Here is a 24331-nt window from a genome sequence, read left to right as displayed (position 1 = left end):
ACTAGGCAACTGTGGTCAACAATATCCACCTCTCTAAGATGTCTTAAGATGACTATTACTCAGCTGATGCTGTGTTTGGAACAAATGAATTACAACATATTCTAGATCCAGAAGATGATTACCAACCAATTACATGAAGATATTGCTTTGGGAGATCCCATCAAGATGTCCTTCCCCTCAGAGGGAGAATGACCATTGGGTACTTACCCTGAAGGGTGATTCTCCTCCGAAGAAAGGAGGACATCTTGCCCTTTCCAAAGTCATTATCAGTTTAGTTGTTCAGCAGATATACTTCTGGTCTCAGTGGTATGAATTGCTGTTTTTCTTAGATAGCTGTTTGACTTTTGTCCATTTTTCTTTCATAGAATTGACATTCAGTCTTACTGCTTTTGGAGTTACCAGAACTGAAGGGGGTGGCTCCCACAGGCAAGAGGCAGAAAGTTGAAAAAAATTGTTCCTGCCTCCCTGATTGAACATTAGGAAGCACCATCAAGATGTCCTCCTTTCCTCAGAGAAGAATGACCCTTCACAATAAGTATCCAGTGGTCATTCACTGATAGAAACTGGATCCCACCCATTGTGATCAGGCTCATGGTATTAATCTTTCATCTTCTGAAATCTATATTACTAGAACTAAAGAATGAATGTGAAAACGAATGCTAAAATTAGTAACGGTCTTTTTGGAACACAGACCATGTGAAAATCAATTTTAATTTAGTGATATTATTCAGTTTTTACTACAGGAATATCATATTAATATTCCTTACTCTTATTCTTCTGCTTGATCTCCTTTCTAGCTATTTATCTTCATGCTTTTTACTCCCTTGGCCTATGATCTCCTTATGATTAAATCCAAAAGTCCTCTGGCTGCTCTGTCATCATCTTCCATGAATTTTTTACTCTCTTAGTATAGTTCTTGCTTGACTCACTTCACAGACAGCTAATTCTCTTTCTGTATGTCTAGTTGTTCGATCAGAGAACATATGAAGAACATATGAAGCTGCCTTATACTGAATCAGACCCTCGGTCCATCAAAGTCAGTATTGTCTTCTCAGACGGGCAGCGGCTCTCCAGGGTCTCAAGCTGAGGTTTTTCACACCTATTTGCCTGGACCCTTTTTTTTTTTGGAGATGCCAGGGATTGAACCTGGGACCTTCTGCTTCCCAAGCAGATGCTCTACCACTGAGCCACCGTCCCTCCTCCTCATTTTCATTTGTTTGAAAAAAAGCTTTGGTTTATTTTCCTAGAGACACCACTATCTCTGTTTTCTGTAGGAAGTCTTCATTTATTCTCCATCTCCTAGTCTTTTTCACATGTTTTGCCGACCACCTCCATGGATTGTGATCTGCCCCAGTGTTTGCACAGAGAGAAACTCTGTGCTTGCTGCTTCTTTATTGGCATCCCCAGTTAGTCTGTTTGGTGGGTCATCCATTTATTTTCTCCTCACACAACACACTATCCGTTGGGTGATCACTTCAAGTACCTTGGCTTTTGATACCACCTATAGGCAGATGATAGTCAGCTGTACCCCAGAATCTGCTCCCTATTCTGTCTGCTGTCTCCAGCTGTAAGAGTACACAGTTTCAACAGTTTTTCCAGGGTATTTTATGTGTGTTTTATTTTTATCTGTACAATATGGTAGGTATTACATTGCTGTCAGATAATTATGTCAGGATACACTTTCAAAGTTTGTGGAAAAGCCTGAAAAAGTAATCCAAATTTTCTCGCATTTATCTTCAAAGGAAAAGCAGGAAGAACAGCTGCTGACAGCCCTTCCTCCACCGACACCGTTGCAAATCCAAGCTATTGGTGTTGCCATTAAAAAAGTAGTGCAAGAGTTTGGTTTAAATAATGAAGACTTGGAACAAAGGCTCAGAATTAAAACTGCAATGGAAAATGTATTGCATCAAAAATTGCCAGGTAATAATCTGTTGACAATCTTCATTTTTAAAACAGATTTTTCAGTTTGAGTTTATCAAGTTTCAGCCATGTGTATATTTTCCCTGAACCATAATAAACACTGGAGGGCTTTGGAAGTGAAGCCTCTTGCAGTTTGTGTACCAGTACTGGTAAAACTCTGGTGTTATAGAGCAGGGGTGCCCCTCGGGCCTCTTTTCAACTGGGCTGTGCCTTGTCGCCCACCCTCCTGAGCAGCCTCACCATCCCCCCCCCGCGGCGCCTCCTCCCCCCGTTTTCACCATTTAAAGGCCAGGGAAGGGACCTTGAAGCACTTCCAAGGCCAACACCCCCCCTCCACTGATCACCTGATTGGTGGGAAAAACCACGGCAGTAAGGGGCAAGGGCAGTGCCACTCTTTCAGTGGGTTGCTCGCCACCGCTGCTGCCGTTTCCCCTGCAGATCAGGTGATCGACAGGGGGGGTCAGCCTGGGAAGTGCTTCACAGCCCCTTCCCCGGCCTTTAAATGGTGAAAACGGGGGGGGGGCAAGGCTGCAGGGGGGGAGGGGGATTTGGAAGAGGAGGCTCCACGGGGGGGGAGGCCGAATTGGGTGCCCCCACCCTGCTGACCCTGGGGCTGCGGTGAGCTGGCCGGCCCTGGGGCTGGTCCCTGGGACCAAAAAAGTTGGGGGCCACTGTTATAGAGAACATAGGTTTGCTTCTTGATTCTACAGTTCGAATTAAAACATATCATTTCCCTTCACCTATAGATTGTTCTCTAAGACTGTATGGCTCATCCTGTAGCCGATTTGGTTTCAAAAATTCTGATGTAAATCTTGATACTCAGTTTCCAGCCAGTGTAAGTGTGATGATTTTCATTAATAAATATTGTATAAATTGGGGCAACTCTACACTAATTTTTTTTGAATTAAAAATGATTGATAACTGCCATAATGTTACTATTAGCTGATATTCTGAAAAAAATGTCTAAATCTGAGCCATTTCCTAAAGCAAAATAAAAGTAATTGTTTTTTGGTGGTGTAACACATATACATACATTTCCTAGGTTCCTAGCTCTTGATGTAAACTAAAATCTAAGATTTCTCTTTTCAATATGATTATTGGAAGACTATCCTTTTATGTGAAATTAGCTTACTTTATTCTCAAATATTCTATCTCAAAATTGCAGTAAAAGGATTAAAAAACTAATTTGTATTTGGTTGATTAGCATGCTAAATGTAAAAAAAATACACTATACCAATATTTCAAAATACTTCTGCAAAGTATAAATACCTAGTGAATTGAGAAATATCAAAATTCTATAGCTTGTACTATCCTTCACAGATGTCCCAACCAGATGTTCTCTTGCTTGTACAGGAAAGCCTGAAGAACAGTGGTAAGGTGCATTCATTCTGATCTATTGCTAGCTATATTTGGTCATTCACGCCACATGAGAGTTAGTCAGTTCTGTGCAAGTAGCACTACAGAGAGATCTACTGAGTCAGTAAGGCAACTGATTAGGGTGGCTATTGTTTTTTTAACATTACAAGTGGGAAAAGTTCCATGAGAATTACTACAAATACGAGAATGTTGGAATGGTTGTCCCTGTCCTGCCTATGGCCTGGCATAGCAAGAATAATACACTTTGGAGTGTATGCAGAATTCCACCTTTGTGCTTTATCCTTGTTTAATCTGGAATAGCTACTGCCTGCTGTCTCCATAATTGGTCACAAATGTGGATTAAAATTGCCATTGAATTTATAAACATGCATTCAGACTGGGAGAAAAACCCACTCAGTGGGGTATATTAGCTATGAAGTGTCAGGGATTAAAAGCAGCTGTGTTAAAGTGATATTGAGTGTGTATAAGGTTGGCTAGAAAGGAGCAAAATCTCGTACAGTCTGTTGTTGGGGCGAGGTGGCAAATTGTTTCCTGCATATACACTTGTATAAGTGTATGAATTGCACAAATACCATCTGCATTCTAACAGATATGCTTTCATGTGAATGCAAATACAGACTCCATGTATCAAAAAGATATCCTGGGGAGAAGCAGCAAATGATAGTTTTAGATAGACAGGTCTCAGAATCAGTACTTTTAAATATCACATGAAAATTAAATTAATGTGAATCTATCTTTGAAAGGCAAGCAAAGGAGTAGAAGATCTTCCTTTAATGTGCAAAAGATTTTACATCCTAGTTATCATTGATATCAAGATTGTGGCTTTCTTTTTTTCCCTTAGAATCCTTTATCGATGTTGATGCAGATTTCCATGCTAGAGTACCTGTGGTGGTATGCAAAGAAAAAGAAAGGTCTCTGCAATTTTGTCTGGTGTTCCAGCATATGGAAATGGAAATTACACATCCCCATACCTGAAAAGGATTCTTTTTGTAGTAGTAACTGATATTCTTTACATGTAAAAATAATTATATGGTTAAATCATTTCTAGTTTAGAATTAAGGTTGTTACTCCTTCTGTACTACTTAATTCTCTAATCATTGTTTTCATTCTGTTCTTTTCCCTTGAATCGGCATATTGGGGAGGGGGGGTGAACCTTGTATGTAAGTGAAGACATATAACCTTGTCCTGGAAGTAAGCTGTACTGCATTCAGTAGAATGCATTTCCTAATAAGTGCGCTGTTGAGGAGTGGGATCCTGGCCACACTGTCCCAAGGCATACTTGTGCTCCTGAAACTTTTTTCAGTAAGGCCTCTGAATTGAGAGAGAAAAGGGTTGGTTTGTTACTCTGATAATCCTCCTGGTCTCCAGCCTGCTTTCTGTGCTTAGGAGTGAAAGTCTGCCTACTTTGCTCCAATAAAGCCCTGTTCCAGAATGTACATGCCTAGCAATCATCCCATCCCTTCTAGAGGGAAGGCCTTCATGGATGGGGTGTGGGCAGAGACTCAGGTGCCTGCTACTGATCCCCACTCCTTTCTGCCAGGTTTGGCAGCTGCTGTGCCAGTTTCTTGCCCATCAGTGAGCTGCAAAATGACCCAGAAGTGAAAGAGCCTAGTGACTGCACTGCAGCCACGTCTAGCATCTAGCTTGTGTTCTACAATGTTACTGCCAGTACTTCCCCACTTTTCCCCAGGGCCAGGAAACTGTCTGCCTCCTGTCTTGGCTTCTGGAGAGCCCTGTTGTCCCAGAGCAGCCGCCAGTTTTAATAAATATGCATCTGATTATGGGTACTAAAGGTTTTAAGTTATTAGTAAATAAAAAAGATTCACCAGAAAACATAACATGCCCTCTGTCAAACATAATGTGCACTTTGATACAAATATTAACATTTGTGTCACAGTTCCTCAACTGCTTCCCTAATAGGTCTATTGTGTTACAAAGCTACTAAGGAGGATCAATTTTAAAAAGTACAAATGTGCTTACATACTCTGATTTATGTTATTTATTATTGTGGTAATTCCCTACATTGAGTATGTTTTAAAAAAACTTTTTGTCTATATCTTTTATAAAGTTTGTCTCTCTGCTACCTGATATTAAATTTTATGACACACATGACCTGGCCCAATCAGATCGAGCCCTCATAACAAATGAGTTTGACACCCCTGACTACAGGGTCATGTTATATCACACTTTTGCTACTCATTACTGAGGGAGAGAGAAGAGGAAGTACAAAACCACAACTTCCTCAGTCGCCTGTAGTTGTATCCACAGTTTTAAATGATGTTTTTAAAAAAGATCTTTACATTTTTGTCTTCATCATTTTAGTGGCCTTGTTTGCAGAGTAAGTGCAGGGAATGAAAATGCATGTCTGACAACAAATCATTTGGCTGCTCTAGGAAAGCTAGAATCTCATCTGGTGTCCCTTGTTGTTGCCTTTAGGTACTGGGCAAAGGTAAATGTGACTTTTTTATTTATACAACTAATATATAAATTGGTATTATTTTATCTGTTGTATATTCTTCCAGGTGATATCTATTTTAGCTGTATTGAAGAGCTGTGGATATTTCTCGACTCTCTCTTTGTTGGACAGGATCTTGGAAGTGTAAAGGCTTATTCCTCCTATCTGTCTAACCAGGATTGAGGCTAGGCATGAAGCATTACACATTTGGAACAGATAATTCCCTTCAATTCAAACGGAATGCACTCTGTTCTTAAAACCGTGGTAGTCTGTAGTAGTTAGACAAAATTCAAATCAATTGCACCTTAAATAAAAATTCTGTTGGTCTTTAAGGTGCAACTGGAAAAAACCACCTAGATTTCTCTATCAGTTAAGGAAAATAAGGAAATATATGCACATCTACTTAATTTTTATAATTTATACAGACCTATGAAAATGAAAATTGTATGCAAGACTCAAGCCATAGTGCTTCCTGATTTTATAACCACTTATTTAGGAGGTTAGCTGCTGCTTGGGCTCACACAGAGTTTTTCCCTTCCTGTGACATCTAGGAATTCTCCCATCCCTTTCATTTTCAGAACTAACAGTGATGTACAGTGAGCTTAATTTTGCTAGATTTTTCTAGGCTGTGAATTTTTCTCACCTACAGTTTCAAAGAGACTTATTTCATTTCCTTCTACCTGACTGTATTTTTTTGCATACTTGGTCTACAGTGTTTCTTCACAGAAATTTAAGTACAGTGAACACTGCATTATAGTGCAAATAATGGAAACATTTTTTCTATAAATACTTAGTGCTACATCCTTTAACAGATTAGTGTGATTGTTGATCTGACTTCATTATAATCTATGCATGTTTAGTCACAATAAAATCAAAATATTGCTGTTCTCAAGTGTTATGAATGCTGTGTTCTGCAGTGGAGCACAAGATATGATGAAAAGGAATGGCATTGCTGTCAATGAAGCCCTATCATTGGCATGTCAGTGCATCACCAAAACTAAGTAATGAGGAGAGAGTGTGTTTGCATACATACAGCTCCATGGCTCTGCTGTACTTGTCTTCTGTGGAGAGCTATTGTATTGCAGGAGTGTCCATTGAGTTGGTGCAGTTTAAGGGGCGGAAGAGGATTAGGCTATGAGTTTCCCTAATTTATTAGTTTTCCTAATAAAGCTTTTAGTTTATGTTATTACTGAAGATCTGTTGTTTTGGAATATTTGTCTGACAAAGGCATTTTTAAAATGTTTTTCCTCATCCATTTATAGCTATGTTGTGCAGATCGCCCTGAAGAAGGTGGCTTACCACCTTATGTGTTTGCGTTAATGGTCATTTTCTTTCTGCAACAGAGGAGAGAACCTTTTCTGCCTGTTTATTTAGGATCATGGGTATGTGTATTTTGCTTAAAGTTTGTGTAAATGCTTATAAAATTTGAATTCACATTTATGTATATAAACTTAAGATAACATACAATTTTTTGCTTGCTCATTTTTTAATCAGGAAATATTCATCATAACACAACATTAATTTTCCTACATGAGTACCTCATGTATTCCTTCCCAGAGTATACAGTAAGGAATATTATGTAAAGTACAGAACCTTTCTGACACTTTCTTTCTGTCACTCCTGTGTAGAGATGGGCACGAACCCCCCAAAAGTGGTTAGGGTTGGCCCCTGAACTAACCCAAAAGGGCCCCACCTGAACCAAGCCAGTCCAATGAGTTTGGTCCCCCTTTCTCCCAACCATGATGAGCTGCCACTGGGAGAAAGCAGGCTGAGGCTGTCCTGAAAGTCGAGGAAGGAGTGAAAACAAAGTGTTTTAATGACTCACAGCCATTTAAATCTAACAGCTGGTTGAGTCTGCTAGTCTTCTGTTAGGCTTAAATAGCTGCAGCCCTGATGCCACTTTGCATGCACACTTTGCGTGCACACGGAAAGTGATGTCATCATGCAGGCCAGGTGAGTGGGGGATGAGGGAGTGACAGGCAGTGCACAACAGTGCTGCCACACCGCCACATTCCCCTGCAGAATGCTCTTTGAAGGCTTCCTTGGAAATCTCCAAGGAGTGCACTGTTTTAGCGGTGCCCAACTGCTTTTGGGTTGAACATGGCCAAGCGGCACCATCCCATTGCACTTCTTGCAAGGAGTGCACTACATAAGCGCCGGCCCTGCTCAGGCTTCCTGCATTGCATATCGCGCTCCTTGCAAGGAGCATGCTATGCAAGTGCCGGCCCCAGCTCCACTGAGGGGAGGGGGTGCCCAGTGGCCTACTCCATGTGCTGGCTCTAAATGGCTGGCAGCTATTTAACCCATTGTTTTTGCTTCCCCTCATTTCAAAGAGGGGAGTGAAATCTAACAGCTGACCATGTATCACTCAGTTGTCAGTTTTAAATAGCTGGCCCAGAACAGCCAAACCAGCCACAAGTCTGGTGAATGTTCGAGGAAGGTGCCTTCCCTGAACATCGGTTCCCAAACTAGCCCAAACTGAATTGTAGTATGTGAACCAGTTCGTGCCCTACTCCTGTGGCCTGCATATCTAATTTTTGTCTGGATAATCCAAGTACTTGCTTGAGAAACTTTGTGGAATCAACACTACGGTGGAAGTGCAAAGATTGTGGTTTGGAGATAGGGTGATTTAACCATCTCCAACCGCATTCTAATGAGTGGTTGGTTAAGTGAATTAATTCTAAGTATTTACAAAATTACAGGCTTCTAAATATACGTGACCAAGTAGACATATGGATTTTTCAAACAGTTTTTGGACAAAGTTCCTTACTGCTTTCTCATAAAAAGAGTTTAGCAGTCATGGGATTAGAGGAAAAGTCTTATGAATTGATAACTGGTTAAGCGAGTGAAACAAAATTGGAGTCCAGTGCCAAGTGATAGATATGAATAGACAGTTGTTATGCATAAATAGTCAGTTGTCACAATGAAAGGGTCTAAGGCTTTAGATTTGGCTGCACCAGAGAAAAAATGATGATTAAGGGAAAATGTAGTAGAAGTTTCCAAAATTGTTAATGATGTTAAGAGAGAACTCTTTCACAATACTGGAACGAATACTAGCAAATGAATTAGAAAGTTCTGTCTCCATCTCCCCTTTTCATATTATTAGAGGTAATATGCTCTCTACAGACTTTCCTATTTTGCTCCATTGATGAATATTCCAAGAAAGCCAAGGTTACAACTGATTCAGTACCTCTGAAATACTTCCCTTCTTAATATCAGAAAGAATCAAAATGTTTTAATCACTGCCACCACTATAGGTCAGAAGAGTATTACTGATAAAGTCCTTTGGCACTTGACAAGTTGCAACCAACTTAGATTGACATAATTTTCAAAAGTGACAAAAACAGCTCATAAGACTCCTCCTCTCTTTGCTTCTTGTCCCAGTTCCCTGTGAACATAAGAAAAAACTCAGGAAGCCAATACTTTTTTAGCAAGAAAAAACTGTAAAGGAGGCCCCATTCTTCTCTTTGCCCCTTGGGTAGTGTGCCCAGAATTGTAGGAGCAGAGTGATTAGAATACACTAATTTCATCAAAAGAGCTATTTATAACGTACGTGAAATTTTGCAATTTATTAGTAATTACACCTGGGGGGCCAAACATGCTCAATGTAAGGGCCACATAGAATAAACGTCAGATGTTGGAGAGAGGGAGGGAGGAAGGAAAATAGAGGGAGGGAGGAGGGAGGGAGAAGTGGAAAGAAAGCAGATTTAACTTTAAATGCATTATCCAAGCTGCTGGCTAGCTTGGTTTTTAGAAGTGATTTAAAGAGAGAAATGCCTTCTCCAAGCTGGCCAAGAGGGCAGTGGGGGCTTCAAAAGCTACACAATATGTGCAAAAGAGCCACGCGTGGCTCCCAAACTACAGTTTGGCCACCCCTGAATTAAGCCTTTGTTTACAATGAAGAGAGAAAAAGCTGAACAAAATATTCCTTAAATACTGCTGAACAAAGAGATGATAAACATAGAGAGAAGTAAACTCTGTCGTATTTCAAATCTAAACTGAGGAACCAGAATACAGTTTCTTTGTAAAGTAGACTGTGTCTTGACCCGATACAGCAAGGGTGCTCTTCATGACACTTTTTAGTAGCTGTCTAATAGTGTCACTTATAGTACTGTGTCCTCTATATTATGTTTATGTTATATCTGTATTTATGTTATAATATTATAATTATACATAATATATATATGATCAGGCCCATAGCCACGGGGGGGGGGGGGAGACCCCTCTGTTCACTCCCCCTCTTTAGTTGTATGGCCCCTCTGTTGGAGTCTTCCAGCTGGTGAGATTCCTAGCAGGCAAAGAGCCACGGGAAGCCTGATTGGGAGGGGGATCCCAGGGGCCGCTGGAGGGGGGAGGGAGGGGTGCATGGTTTGGATTCCACTGTTGCGTCTGGGAGGCAGCAGTCGTGGTGCCGTCTTCCTTGTCCATTGGCCTGCAGCTCAGCTCCTTCCCTGCTGGATGCTCTCTCTCCTCCTTCTCAGTCTCCCTCTTGCAGCTCTGCCTCTCCCCCCCCCTCCCCGCATCCTCCTCCCGGTCCGCCTGCCTTCCCGACTCCAGTCCAGAGGATCGATCGGGACCTGCTCTGCTCAGAGTCGTCGTCATGCCCCCCCCCCCTCCAGTGTGGAGAGGAAGAAGAGAGTGAGCGAGAGTTGCTGGCTTGCCGAGGGTGTCCTTCTCTGCGGGGCAGGGTGGTGGGGGCTTTTTCAGTGGATCTGAGGGAGAGTGCATGCAAGAGAGAGAGCTGGAGCCAGGTGGCTGGCCGCTGGAAGAAACAGCCAAGCCTCCGGGCTCCCCACCCCAAAATTTTTCCCCTGGGCCTCCCCACCCCAACGTTTCTGGCTATGGGGCTGTATATGATGTATAATTATACATTATATATAGTATGTATATTTATTTACAATACTGAATTTTATCTCCATATGTAATTACTTCTGATTATGTGTATTCTCTGTAGATTGGAGGATTTTCATTAAACAAATTAGTGAACTTTAATCTAAAGGAAGTTGAAAATGACATTGTGGTGTGGGAGCACAGTCCTGCTGTCGATGAACCCAGTTCCTCGCAGGTGCCTTCTCCCAAGAGTGGCAAGGTGTGTTAATCTATTTCTATGGAGGAGAAATTAAATTTAAGAGTATATTTTAAAACATTTATTGCTTGCTGAGTTTTTAAAATGAAGATGTTGGCTATAATTGTAATTTTCAGCTTATAAACCTTCAAGTAACATGGAGCAATTACATTGGTAATGGTGAAATATAAGTGGCATCATAAATATATTTGAGGCTGCGCTTTATTTCAGTGGTTATTGATAGCTGCCACAATATAAAACTGATTCTGTGGACCCCCACAAGATTGGAGAATTGAAGAATTAAACAGTCAAGTCTTTCAGCTCCTAGAAACAAATAATGAATAATTGTATTTTCCTTAGGGCCAAGTAATATAATTTAGTCATTATTAAAGAAAACACTAGAATTCCTAATTCAAATGGGAATATATTTGGAACTTGGTTCCTACATTGTTTGTCACTCTGAGTCCCAGGAGACAAGGTGGAATAGAAATGCTTTGAATAAATACATAATTGTTTAATACTATTTACTCTTGCTATTTTTTCTGTTAAATATTTGGTGTGTAACTTGGTACTTATGTAATGCACTTTTAAGATAGAGTAGCATCTTAATTACTGTACTGATTAATACATGTCAGAACAACTGAGCACTTGTAATGGAGTAAGCACATTCATGCCAGGAATACAAGTTAAAAAAAGGAAAACCATTGATTACCTCAGAAATACTCTCTTTATGCTAGTAATATCATCACATTCTGGTGTGTGTTTGAGGGAGAGCACTTGCCATGTAACTAAGTTGTACTAATGTTTGTGATAGAAATTGTAGCCAATCTTGCTGTGTTTGAAATAGCTAAGTATGGCTGGATCTCATATTTTGTTTCTTTTTTTATAAAATCACTTAATTTCCTGTTATATAAAAATCAATTCCATATATTAATACTGGCTGAACACAGGATTATTTTCCATTTCTTTCCTTTCTGCCTTGCACCTTTAAACCTTAGAGAAAACTGATATTGCTGTGTTTTGTTTTGAAATGTTTGATAATGTATGGTTTTGTCCTTGACATACAGAATAATTCAGATTTTGCTTTAATTGGCAGGTTCCTTTAGTGTTTGAGTCAAACCATCAGTGTTTAGTTGCAGTTGGGCAGCTCTGGGTTGAACTGCTTCGTTTCTATGCCCTGGAGTTTAATTTGGCAGATTTGGTCATCAGCATACGCCTCAAAGAAAAAGTCTCTCGTGAATCCAAGGACTGGCCTAAAAAACGGATTGCTGTGGAAGGTATTTGGAATTTGCTAACTTCAAGAGCGTGCAGGTGTATTGAATACTGGAGAAATCTATTTGTGCAATTTTCAATACAGAGCCACAGTTTTTGAGTGTGTGAGAGATAGCTACAAACAAACTAGGGAAGGGGCAAGAAGCTTCTGACTTGCATATGCATCAGTGGTATCCTCCTGCATCCTAATCAGTGTGTTGCACAAGCATCACTTTGTATTTTTTCCTAGCCCTTACCCCTCACACACACTTAATTGTTATTTAAAACCAACATGGCTCCCTTGCTGATGACACCCAGCTGTATCTGTTGATGTATGACCAGCCAGATTCCGCCCCTGATATTTTCCTAGAGCTATAGAAGCTGTGGCTGATTGGTTACGGCTGACATTTAGTCCAGCTAAGACACGGGTCCTGTTTCTGAGTTGTGGGGGGATTGGTTTTGGAATCCGACTTACAACTTTTGGTGGGGCACCACTGATGCTGGTGCCAATGTTGAGAAATTTGGGAGTGATCCTAGATGCCTTACTTTCTATGGAGACCCAGTTCACTAATGTTGCTAGGTCAACCTTTTATCATATTCAGCTTGTCAGGCAACTGGTCCCTTACCTTTCCTCCTGTGATTTGGCCACAGAGGTCCATGCAGTGGTCACTTCCAGGCTTGACTACTGCTTGCTGTATGTGGGCCTGTCCTTAAGCCTGATCTGGAAGCTTCAGCTGCTACAAAATGCAGTCACATACTTGCTTTATGGACATCTATGAGGGCACATATTTGGCCTGTGTTGTGCCTGCTGGTTGAGTACCGAATCAGGTTTAAGATTATGGCCCTATGCAGCCAGGGGCCAGCATACCTGTAGAACCATCTGTCCCCCATAGAGCCTTGTGCTTTCTAGACCTAGCACCATTTGGTACTTCTGGCCTGAAAGACATCTGCTTTGCCTCGACCAGGGCCTTCTCAGCCCTGGCCTGGTGCAAAATACTCCCAACTAAGATCAGGACCCTGCAGGATTTGTTGTAATTAGCAGGGCTTGAAAGTAGAACTGTTCTGCCAGACCCTTGGTTGAGGCAGCAAACATCAAATAACATCAGCCTCCCCTGCCTCAAACCTCAAGTGCCTCATGCACTCCATAATGCGATTTAGATCATCAGCACTAGGGGCAGTAGACTTATTCTACCAAATGATCTACTGTCTTCCTGGCATAAGCATAGCATACTGGAATGGAAATTAATTACCAAGCTGCTAATCAATATTTAAGTATTTAATTTAAATTTTAACCTGGCTAAAGTTATTGTTTTTATGTTTTTATGAATTAATTGTTCTGTGGATTTATATGAGCCACCTTGAGCCCGCCTATGGAGTAGGGCAGGGTAAAAATCCATAAATAAATAAAATGAAATAAACTTGGTTTCAGCTAAGGGACAAAGAGAAGATCTTGGGGTGGGGGGCAGGGTTACAGACCTTTAGTTTTTCTGAGCTACTGTGAGTTTTTCTGAGTTACTTTGACATCCCATTAAATGGTCAACATCATGTGGGGCTGTTATTTATAGCAGAGGAAATTCAAAGTTTTTTCTTGAGTGACTTGGGCTTAATAGTATGAATTCTGTTTTAGGAAAGGTGTACACAAAAAACCCTGCTAGTTAGAGGCTGTCATGCATTGGTCCCTGACTGTCTCCCATGTGGAAAGTCATTTGTATATAACTGGATCCATATGCATCTGGCGACTTTCCTTTTGCCTTCCCTTTCCATAAGAAATAATGTAAAGCAGCTGCATGTGTGCCAACCCACAGAAGTTGAGGAGATTCTCATTTTGAGCAAAATGTTTCTGGCAAATATTGTCTGATTGTACCACAGTGATTCCAGATATATAGGATGGTGTCTGCCAATAAGTCACTGGGACTTTGTGATCAGATCTCATACATTCAGATTAGAAGATCCAGTGAAAAGAAGTGTGAAACCCTGCAAATGCTTGAAAACTAGTAAAAAAAACCAAGGAAAAGTTTGTTCTGTGCTTTAATCTTAATGCACCCTGTTCCATATAGCTCATGCTGCAGTGCAACAACTTAAACAAACAGGTTTATTCAGAGAGCCTTTTGTAGTCTGGTGAATAAATGTTGAACTTGTAGCTGAGAGATATGAGTTTAAGCATATGCTCACTCATTGGCTTACTAAGGGGCACAAGTCAAGTCACTACCTGAAATGCAATTCTGTGTTTGCAAAATAAGACTTTTAGGACCAAGCTAAATGTTGCACACAGATGTGCATAACATTTTAACTGCCTTTTGTAATCTGAAAAATCTCGGGGGGTCGGGGAGTAGATACCAAGCTAGAGGATCTGTATACCTTTCTTTGTCATTTTTCTCCTGCAAATAACACTCTCTCTAAGTCATTCTCCAAACATCTTTTCATCCTCGCGGGTGGAAAGATTACATGCTCCACTATCTGTCAAGCATGTGGGTTCAATGACGAGTTGAAGTTGATACAAAGACTACGTTTATTGATAGACCGATACTTTAGCCAAAGGCATTTCTTGAGAGTGATGAAACTGATACATTGATACAAAACTTTTAAGGCATACTTCAAAGGGATTCCAAGGGAGGGGGCCGCGGGGAAGTGTTCACATCTAAACTATCAGACTGTATACTTTCCCAGGACGTTTATCAGAACTTTGTCCTTGCTTTCGCCAGATGTCTCATCCTCCCTCCGGAGGATATATGGGAAGGTGCTGATTACTTTGTTCCCTTCACACTACTCTAAATTAACAGCCATAAAGTGGGAAAAGAAAAGGGAAAGAATAACAAACAAATGAACTGGGGTCCTTCATGACAATTCACAGACCAGATATAGACAGGACCCTAAAGCAGTCAATTGGCAGTAGTGTTCAACCATGCTTGACACTATCTCTCTAATCTCGGTCACCACTCTGGAAGTGGCTTTCTAAGTCTGCAAAATGCTGTCAGGGAAATGTTATGTATGCCTTATCTAGTTTGGACCCAGATCATGTTATTTATTTATTTACCTCGGGTATATGTGGCCATTTTCCCCAACTGGGACTCAAAGTAGTTTACATTATTCCGTTCTCTTCCATTTTATCCTCACAAAAACCCTTTTAGGTAAATTAGACTGTCAGCATATGACTGGCCCAAGGTCACCCAGCAGGCTTCCATAGCAGAATGAGGATCTCCCAGATCCTATTTTCTCTAACCACTATACCATGCTATTTCTTCTTTGCATTCTGCCCTTTACTCTGGTAAGTTTTCATGGGGCATATAGCAGAGCATTTTCAGCTATGATATATGCTCTTTGCAGTTTGCTCTTTGCGGCTGCCTTTTGAGGGAGCATGTAATGATCCTCTCCATGTCCATTCTTTGCTACCAGCTAAAGACTTGTTTTTCAGGTATTTCTTGATTTCTGCTAAATGTGATTGATGTGAATCCTTTGCTGTTCTTATATTCAACTGATTTTGTATTTAATATTGTTTTAATGACATTTTTATTCATGGGTCTGTTTTTATCTACATTGTCTTGAGTATCTCTGAATCAAGTAACTTCGTGTCTTAAATTATAGCAGAAAAACATGTAATATCTCCAGTAATATACACTTTTTTAGAAAGGTCTTTGGCTTTTGTTTCTGGCAGATCCTTACTCTGTGAAGAGGAATGTGGCAAGGACACTAAATAGTCAACTAGTGTATGAGTATATCCTTCACTGTTTACGAGCAACTTACAAGTATTTTGCTTTGCCTCCCAAGCATAGTACAAAAAACAATGAAAAAGAACCTCTGGAATCCTCCATAGTGCAAAAGCATGAAAAGAATGCTTTGAAACATAGCATCTCTGGCATGAAAGAGGCACATAAAGAAGCAGGAGAACTAGTCATGGGCAGCTCTGCAACTATTATCAAGGAAAGTTCACATGTTCCTCAGGAACATGTATTTGATCTTTCTCAGGTTTTCGGAACTGAAAGCCTTTTAGAAGAGCAGCTGACAGATGACATAGAACATTTAGGAATTGCCACCGGAGACTGCATAATTGAAGAATTTATTTCTGGTGACAATGAGGAATTTAAACCAAGCTGTGAAGACACTGAAAGTGGAAATGAAGAGGAAGAAGGGAACCAACATGTCAGAAAGTGGCAGACACATTTGGGCATTAACCAAGGTTTGGATGAAGACAGTGAAAGTGGAGATCTTGCAGTTCCAACTAGTGAATATGATATTGAAACGGACAGCATTTCTGATTTAGAAAATTTTCAAAACACTGTGGTTGCTGTTGATGAATTTAATTTAGAATGTGGGGAGGTACTTAATGAAACGGTTAACGTTGATGAAGGGAGCACAGAGGATACTGATGAACTGGAAGATTCTCTGATCAAATTGGAACCACCAGCTCAGGAACAGAGATATGGAATAGATCACTCAGAGGAAGAGGAAGAAGAACAGAGCATAAGTCAGGAACAGCATGGCAATACTACCAATACTGAGGATGAGCTGGACAACATTTACACTGGATCTGGTGATGAAGAAGCTCTTTCTGAAGAGGAAGAATTGTTCATGTCAGTTAAATATAAAGGCACTGAGCCCAAAAAGAATGTTGATGAGTTTCCGAAGATATCTTCAATCACAGAAGATGCTGTTGAGAAAGGAGAGACTTGTGAAAGCAGCTTACCTATAGACCAATATAGTGCATCTGAATTCTTCTATGAGTTCAGTAAAGCTGCTTTCACAAAAGGCAAGGTAATGATATCTAAGTATCAAAGTATTATTTAAAATACAGTGTTTTAAGTTTTCTGCATCATGATATGTAGAAATAAGGTTTTATTTGAGTTTAGACCTTGGAGTGGCACTTCAGAATGATGAATTTGGAATAAAACCTGTTATCTAAACTTGTTTTTTTCTCCATGGTTCTTTTCCTGTGAATCTTTTTTCCCATTCACAATTTTTATTTATAACCATATTAACTAGCATGAATTCTGCCTCATGACAGAATCTAGGATGCCTTCATAGTCTGAGAGAGGACTTGATGGGCTTCATATTAAATACTTTGGATGTCAGATGAAAGATGAAGTTATACTAAAATGAAAGTTTTTATCCAGAGTTATACTGACCTCCTGAGACCCTCTACCTTACCATGGAGAAATGTTATTTTTTTTCTGTATTGTATAAGCCAGGGTTGACCAATTGGTGGGCTGAATCTGGGCCCTGAGAGCACTATTTTAATCAAAGTCTAGTAACAAAAATTATTAATCTCCTAAAATAAGCTGACTACTTTGGAAGTCCTCAAATATATTCCTTATAACTCCTGATTATCTACAGAGGAGTCAAATTGTTCTGGACTTTTTATCTAGGTTTTGGAGAATAAGATGCCTTCCCCCCACTACCCTGCATATAAAAGTTGACTGTTTTCTGGTGTAGACAAATTCATCTTCTCTCCTCCCCCCTATATATCCCATGGGTGGCTGTTGGCTTTCTATGACATGAGCTTTCTTCCATAGCTGTTGACAGACTAGAAAGAGGAAGTGAACTCAGCAGAGAAATGTTTAATGTTGTACTGCTTTCTCTTGATACAGTCTCCTACAGTTGTATGCAGCTTATGTAAGCGAGAGGGTCACTTAAAGAGGGACTGTCCAGAAGACTTCAAAAAAATTGAATTAGATCCTTTGCCACCATTAACACCCAAGTTTTCTGCAATTTTAGATCAAGTGTGTATCCAGTGCTACAGTAAGTTGACAGAACTTTATATTTTGCACATTTCTGGAAATGATTAAGTATACAAAGAAGTTACAAGAATGCCAGAAACTTTGTGTTTCCTATGCATGGGCTCCACTTCAGATATGCAGTTGCAGAAGCACAAGAAAACACATGGCAAAGGGCAAAGAGTGCTGAACTGGAGAAGCTGTGGACATGGAAAGGGGCTAAGTATCCCCTCCTGTGCCATTTGTCTACTGTAGAGTACCCTTCCCAAACATTGGTAGTTTGAGTTTTGGACCCAAGTTCTGCCACTGAATGTCCTGAACTATGGAAGTACATGAAATTAGTCTTATTAACAAACCTTATAGAGATCATTAATTTTTTTTTTTTTTGCTTGCTTACTGTAGAGAGAGAAATATACTCTCCTTCCCTCCAAAGGTTTAGGCTTATAAATTCACACAGATTCTAATGCTTCATCCATTAGATCACAAATTTTATATTTGCTTCATCATAGAACACATCTGATTATCCAGCAGTTTTCTAGAGCTCCCAGAACTGCTGGAAATCTAAGCAGTAAAATCCATTGGACGTTTCCACATATTGAAGGGAGGGGATGATTTTCATTCTCCAGCAGCAGATATCTCATGCCCCTCCCATATTGTTCCTGAAGCAAGATTTGGGAGATGTTTGGAGCTGCAGGGGGAGGGGGGAAGTCCCACTCCACTGACAGATATTGCACCTATCTTAAGGTTTTACATGGGATGCAACCAAAGGTGTGGTGCAATAACATCAGGGCCATAGCCAGGATTTTATGTTTAGTAGGGCCTGCATCAGCATTTGTTGTTTGGGCGGGGGCGGGGCAGGGAGCCACCCGATTTGGCCCTAAACACTTCGCTTCTCAAGTAAAGTGACAACCCCCCCCCCCCATTTGTCTAACTCAGTAAACCTTTCAGGGGAATCCAGCTGTATGTAGGTTCCCTCCCCCCCATGCCACTGAAGCCCCTACAGTAGCAATGCTGCACTTGTTCAGAATGGTTCCAAGTGGCGGTGAGCAAAGGGGGCAGATCTCTGGAGGCCCTCCAATGGAGCGGCCGTACAGATGGAAGGGGGGGTTAAATGGAGTGGCCTGGGCCCCACTGTAGCTACGGGCCTGAATAACATGCTAAACATTTTGGAAGAAATGTCTGTTTTACATTGCTTAACTGCTGTCATAATTCTGTTTCGAAACTGATTTACTTTTCAACAGAGGATTTTGCTCCAAGTAATATAGAAGATCAGGCGCGTGAACATATAAGACAAAATCTTGAAAGTTTCATCCGACAAGAATTTCCAGGTGTCTCTTCTTTTTTTTTTTCAAATTTCAAATTTGTTTATTAATGCCATAGGCTAGGATCCAAAGTTTTGTCAGGAAAAGGAGAAGAATGTCTGCAATTTCAGTGAACTTTCCACTTAAGATGTAGCCCCACCCGCATCATCCCATACTGTTCCCAAGTGTCCCCCCAGCCTTCAGCAGCACTTTTTAAGTGGTGGTGCAAAGAGCTGCATAGAGAAGTTTGGAAAATCTGTTTGACAAGCAGAGTTCTGCTTGTGATTTTTGGATTGAACTGTTGTGGTCAGGTGGAGCCCGTTCACATTACACTAAATAATGCATTTTGCAACTGGATTTTTGCTGTTCTTACACAGTAAAAATCCAGTTGCAAAATGCATTATTTAGTGTAGTGTGAACACACTTAGTGTGGGTAGCATGGGTCTGAATGTGAGAAGCCAAGTCAAGGGCTCAGTTCCAGAGTTCATACCTGAAGAAATTGTTACTGAAGGGTTGTCCATGAGGCGTAATCAGGCAGTCACAAGCAGAGGTCACAGAGCTAAGAAGCGAGGTCAAGAGCCAGTCCGGAAGTCACATGATCAAAGCAAGGTCTGGTACAGTGGTTGCAGAGTCAGCAGTAAGAGGACATGTTGCTTCCACACTTGACTGGTTTTTATAGGCATAAGCCTAATGGTCATGCTTGCAGCCAGCTTCTCAGGAGTAATCCTGCAACTACTCAAGCAGCTGGTATCGAGCCAGGAGGCAAGTACTCTCCTGTAGTCCTGCACATGCGGCACTCAAAGGGTGTGGGTGATACTGGAGGGCTGGGAATGATTAACTTAGTTGCACCTGTTCAGTCAGGGCTGGAGGGTGTTGGTGGGTCTGCACTAGCTGTTGGCTGTGAGTCCTGACAAGCCTGCAGTTTGTCTTCCTGCCTGCTGGCTTCTGCTGATTCAGAGCTGACTACACAGGGCTCCTCTTCTCCTGAGGAGTTCTCACTGAGCTCTGTCTGACCTACACCAACTCAGAGTTTTAAAATGATGTTCACTCAGTATAAAAACTATGTAATGTGCAACATGGCAGAAAAAGTGTAAGTGCTTTATTTTATTATTCCTTCCTTACAAAGCAGCTTATTCATACTCTGCAATGACCTGATCGTGGTGAGTGCTACAACAAATACTAAAAATTGTGCTTATTCCCTACAGGCACCAAATTAAGCTTGTTTGGGTCTTCAAAGAATGGATTTGGCTTTAAGCAAAGTGATCTTGATATCTGCATGACAATTGATGGTCTAGAGAGTGCTGAGGTAAATCTAGGCATCTAGACAAATGCAAATGTAGGCGATTTCTGTAACATTAAACTTCACTTTTGAACAAATTGCATATTAGTCAAATTGAATCATCACTAATCTAATTAAAATTCTCAGTTATTTAGATGCCTTTCATCTTTGTTTTTTGTATTGCTAATTTGTCCATATGCACTAAACAGATGTTATCTGTTTTTTAATCTACTGCATTCAAAGAGGAAAAATCAATAAAAGTAGCAGCCTTTTTTCATCTTTGGCGGGTGCGGCAGCTGGCCCCTTTTCTAGAGCACGACTACTTTGCAATGGTGATCCATGCTACAGTTGCCTTGAGAATAGATCACTGTAATGCTCTCTACATGGGGCTACCCTTAATCCCGACTCGGAAACTACAGCTAGTGCAGAACACTGTGGTTCGGTGGTTAATGGGGCTTCCTTGATCGGAGCACATTCAATCGGTGCTGAAAGAGCTGCACTGGCTACCTATTGTGTTCTGAGTCCGTTTCAAGGTGTTGGTATTGACCTTTAAAGCCCTATATGGTCAGGGGCCTGTCTATCTACAGGACCACCTTTCTCCATATGTCCCCCAGTGAGCACTGCATTCAGGGACACAAAACCTACTGTCCATCCCCAGACCAAGGGAGGCCAGACTGTGTTCTACAGAGAGCCAGTTTGGTGTAATGGTTAACTGCGTGGACTCTTATCTTGGAGAACCGGGTTTGATTCCCCACTCCTCCACTTGCACCTGCTGGAATGGCCTTGGGTTAGCCATAGCTCTGGCAGAGGTTGTCCTTAAAAGAGCAGCTGCTGTGAGAACCCTCTCAGCCCCACCCACCTCACAGAGTGTCTGTTGTGGGGGGAGAAGATATAGGAGATTGTAAGCCGCTCTGAGTCTCTGATTCAGAGAGAAGAGAGAAGTATAAATCTGCAATTCTTCTTCTTCTACACGGGCTAGGGCCTTCTCAGTGGCAGCACCAGAAATGTAGAATGCCTTCCCGGAGGTCATAAAGGCCCTGCAGGATCTTTCTCAATTCCACAGGACCTCTAAAACAGACCTTCAATATCTAACCAGGATGGACTGCCATCCTACACTGCTGAGAAATTATGATCACTAGAAGATCGCTATCAGAGGAGAGTAAGATCCTGCCTACATTGAAGCACCATAAAATGTTTTAAAATGTATTTTATTGTTTTAAAACCTATAATTGTAATATTTAGCCACCCTGAGTCCGCTTGCGGAGAGGGCAGGATAAAAGTTGAAAGTAATAAATAAGTAAATAAAAATATTTGCTTTCTTTTATCGAAATAGCCATTGTTGTTACACTGTGTTTTTTTCCTATCACAGGGTCTTGATTGTATAAGAATCATTGAGGAACTTGCAAAAGTGCTCAAGAAACATTCAGGTAACTTTGGTTAAATATTATCTCTCGATTTTTTTTACACATACTGGAGCATGTTATGTAAGATGGTTGCAGAATTAATAAGCAGTTATAATGAACATATCTAAGCATTCAGATTAAGCAGCAGATTTTCCAAACTTTAAACATAGATTTGTCTCAGGAATTAATTGGAGAAGCAGGCTTTATAAATGATTTGTGTATTGACACATCAGGGATGCTTTGTCTGAGAGCCGCTAATAAAGTCAGTTTGGTGTTTTAAGTTGCTTGTATTAATTTCTCAGTTTACCTAAACATAGCCTTAAAAAGATACTATTTTGCTTATAGTTGTAGGTGGGACTTGTTGCTTTCCATGATTGAGTATACATACATTTGATTTGTTTGCAAAATATTAACCAAGGTTTTAAAGAGAGGAAACTACATTTCTAACCCTTCTGAAAAGTGCTGTGATATGCATATGGCTTCTTTTCCAAAGAGCTCCAGTGTTCTAGATATTTGTACCTCAGTTTTCAGTCTCTTCTCATAGCCATATCTCCTTAATGCTTGTGTGCCTGTTTCTGCTTCTGTCTTGTTGCTTGTTACCAGCCCCCCACTTCCAAATAAAACTTAGATTTAGAGGCAGATGAAAAATACACATTTGTTTTCTTGTATGCAGATTTTGTTGTATTTAAATTCAAAATAACATTAATGACCTGGTCTGTTTTGTAAATCTTTTACTCTGTAATATGAAGTGTAAAGTTGGGTCCATGTAGGAAGAAAAGGAAGATATAAATAAATGAGTCTTACTTCAACGAATACAATGTTATTTACTTTTATGTAGCTTTTGAATATTCTTCTCCAAGCAGTCAGTAGTGCAGTAAGAAGAGCACAAGATCTGTTTAATATCATAGTGTTCATATAGATTCATTAGCATAACTTTTGTGGACCTATAATGAGTGTGGGGAATTACGACAATAGCTTGAGAAGCAGCAATACCGAATTTATTTATTCAGAATATTTATATACCCACCTTTTCCCCAGGCATCCAAGAATCTAAAGTGAGTAACAGCAATGCAAAAGCAGTGTAAACAAGTTATACCAAATGTTTAAAACAATGTTTTATAAACAAAAAATAAAACAACTTACACTTCAACCAGCAGAGCATTCCTCCTTTGTCCAGGCTCAGACCAAATATAGTCTGACAAACCAGTACTTTTATAGCTTTTTCCAAAGTGTATAAATACACTTGGCCTATTTTGTACAGATTCTGGCTGTTGTTTTTTTTTTTCAGTTACTGACATCTTCCTCACAGTTAATAGGAGGAATGTAGGTTCAGTGATAGGTTATTGTTGAGTTTTAAATTGCTGATGCACAAAAACACTGGTTATCCAGGACAGGCCTTTCCATACGGACTTGTTTGCTTTGAAAGCCGTTTATTGTTGAAGATTTTGAGGTACATCTTAAGATAAACTCTTCACATGGTGCACTGGCCAGGCCAGACCTGTAGGACTTCAGTACACTACATGTGAATTGGAGAGTGTGCCCTAAAGTCAACCCAATATTCTCCTGTGGCTGTGAATTGCAGAAAAAAAGATCAGAAGCCATCTTTCAGGAAAGTACATCCACTTTCTCATTTGAGAAACCTCTGATTAGATTCCCAAGGAGTCTCAGATTTCTCTGGAATTTAGTTTGAAAACTATGGCTGTTTAGTTTGAAAACTGTACTAAAGCAAAATGTACTTAATTCTGTGGCATTTTCTCCTAAGCAAGTGTGTATAAATTTGCAGCATAAACCTCAGTGAACACATAACATTGGATTGAAATTGTTATTTACTATGCCATTGAATGGAATGGTATAAATCAGTATCGTATTTTTCTTAGGTCTAAGAAATATCTTGCCCATAACCACTGCTAAAGTGCCAATTGTCAAGTTTTTCCATGTCCGAAGTGGTCTTGAAGTAGATATCAGCTTATACAATACATTGGTAAGAACACCCACTAACTGCTAACCTTTTTTACTAGCTATTATGGGAGTTCAAGCCTAAACTCTCTCTAGAAGCTAAAATTTCTAAGTTGAGGCTATCGTATTTTAAGAAGGCAAGAGTCACTGGGAAAGACAATAATGCTAGAAAGAGTTGAAGGCAGCAGGCAAAGAAGGAAGACCCAACATGAGATGGATTGACTCAATAAAGGAAGCCACTGCCCTCAGTTTGTAAAACCTGAGCAAGGTTGTTAACAACAGGACGTTTTGGAGGACATTAATTCTTTGGGTAGATTTAAGTTGGAAGTGACTTGACAGTACTTGAACACACACATTGTGGGAGTTTATAAACAGGAATACGGAACTGAAGTGCCATCCATGGATAGTTGATCGGTTGAGTTTGGTGCCGGGGGGGACATGAGGACTGGCATTAAACTGTAGACATTGTAAATATTTAAAAATATGTTTCTGACAATCCATGTGATTACAAGCATATTTCTTTGAAATTATGCCTGTTGGCATCCTGTTGTTCTCCAATGAGATATTTTATTTAACTAATGGGTTATCAGGATCAAGAAAGTAAGAAGGCTGTGCA

General features: G+C 40.4%; 1 protein-coding gene across 1 annotated transcript in view; it reads left to right on the top strand.

Moving 5' to 3' along the window:
- The window catches only part of TUT7 (terminal uridylyl transferase 7), a 66459-nt gene that overhangs the window by 27987 nt on the left and 14141 nt on the right, over positions 1 to 24331 (top strand). Inside the window, exons 5-18 of the mRNA XM_060235443.1 lie at positions 1743 to 1920; positions 2667 to 2755; positions 3241 to 3292; positions 4139 to 4208; positions 5620 to 5746; positions 7015 to 7134; positions 10707 to 10841; positions 11914 to 12094; positions 15721 to 16817; positions 17651 to 17801; positions 19018 to 19104; positions 20283 to 20383; positions 21726 to 21783; positions 23637 to 23740. Of these exons, the coding sequence (XP_060091426.1) occupies positions 1743 to 1920; positions 2667 to 2755; positions 3241 to 3292; positions 4139 to 4208; positions 5620 to 5746; positions 7015 to 7134; positions 10707 to 10841; positions 11914 to 12094; positions 15721 to 16817; positions 17651 to 17801; positions 19018 to 19104; positions 20283 to 20383; positions 21726 to 21783; positions 23637 to 23740 (2550 nt within the window). The remainder of the gene's footprint in view (positions 1 to 1742; positions 1921 to 2666; positions 2756 to 3240; positions 3293 to 4138; positions 4209 to 5619; positions 5747 to 7014; positions 7135 to 10706; positions 10842 to 11913; positions 12095 to 15720; positions 16818 to 17650; positions 17802 to 19017; positions 19105 to 20282; positions 20384 to 21725; positions 21784 to 23636; positions 23741 to 24331) is intronic.

This window comes from Heteronotia binoei, chromosome 4 (genome assembly GCF_032191835.1).
Source record: "Heteronotia binoei isolate CCM8104 ecotype False Entrance Well chromosome 4, APGP_CSIRO_Hbin_v1, whole genome shotgun sequence".
Classification (NCBI taxonomy): domain Eukaryota; kingdom Metazoa; phylum Chordata; class Lepidosauria; order Squamata; family Gekkonidae; genus Heteronotia; species Heteronotia binoei.
This window is presented reverse-complemented; position numbering and strand designations above follow the sequence as displayed.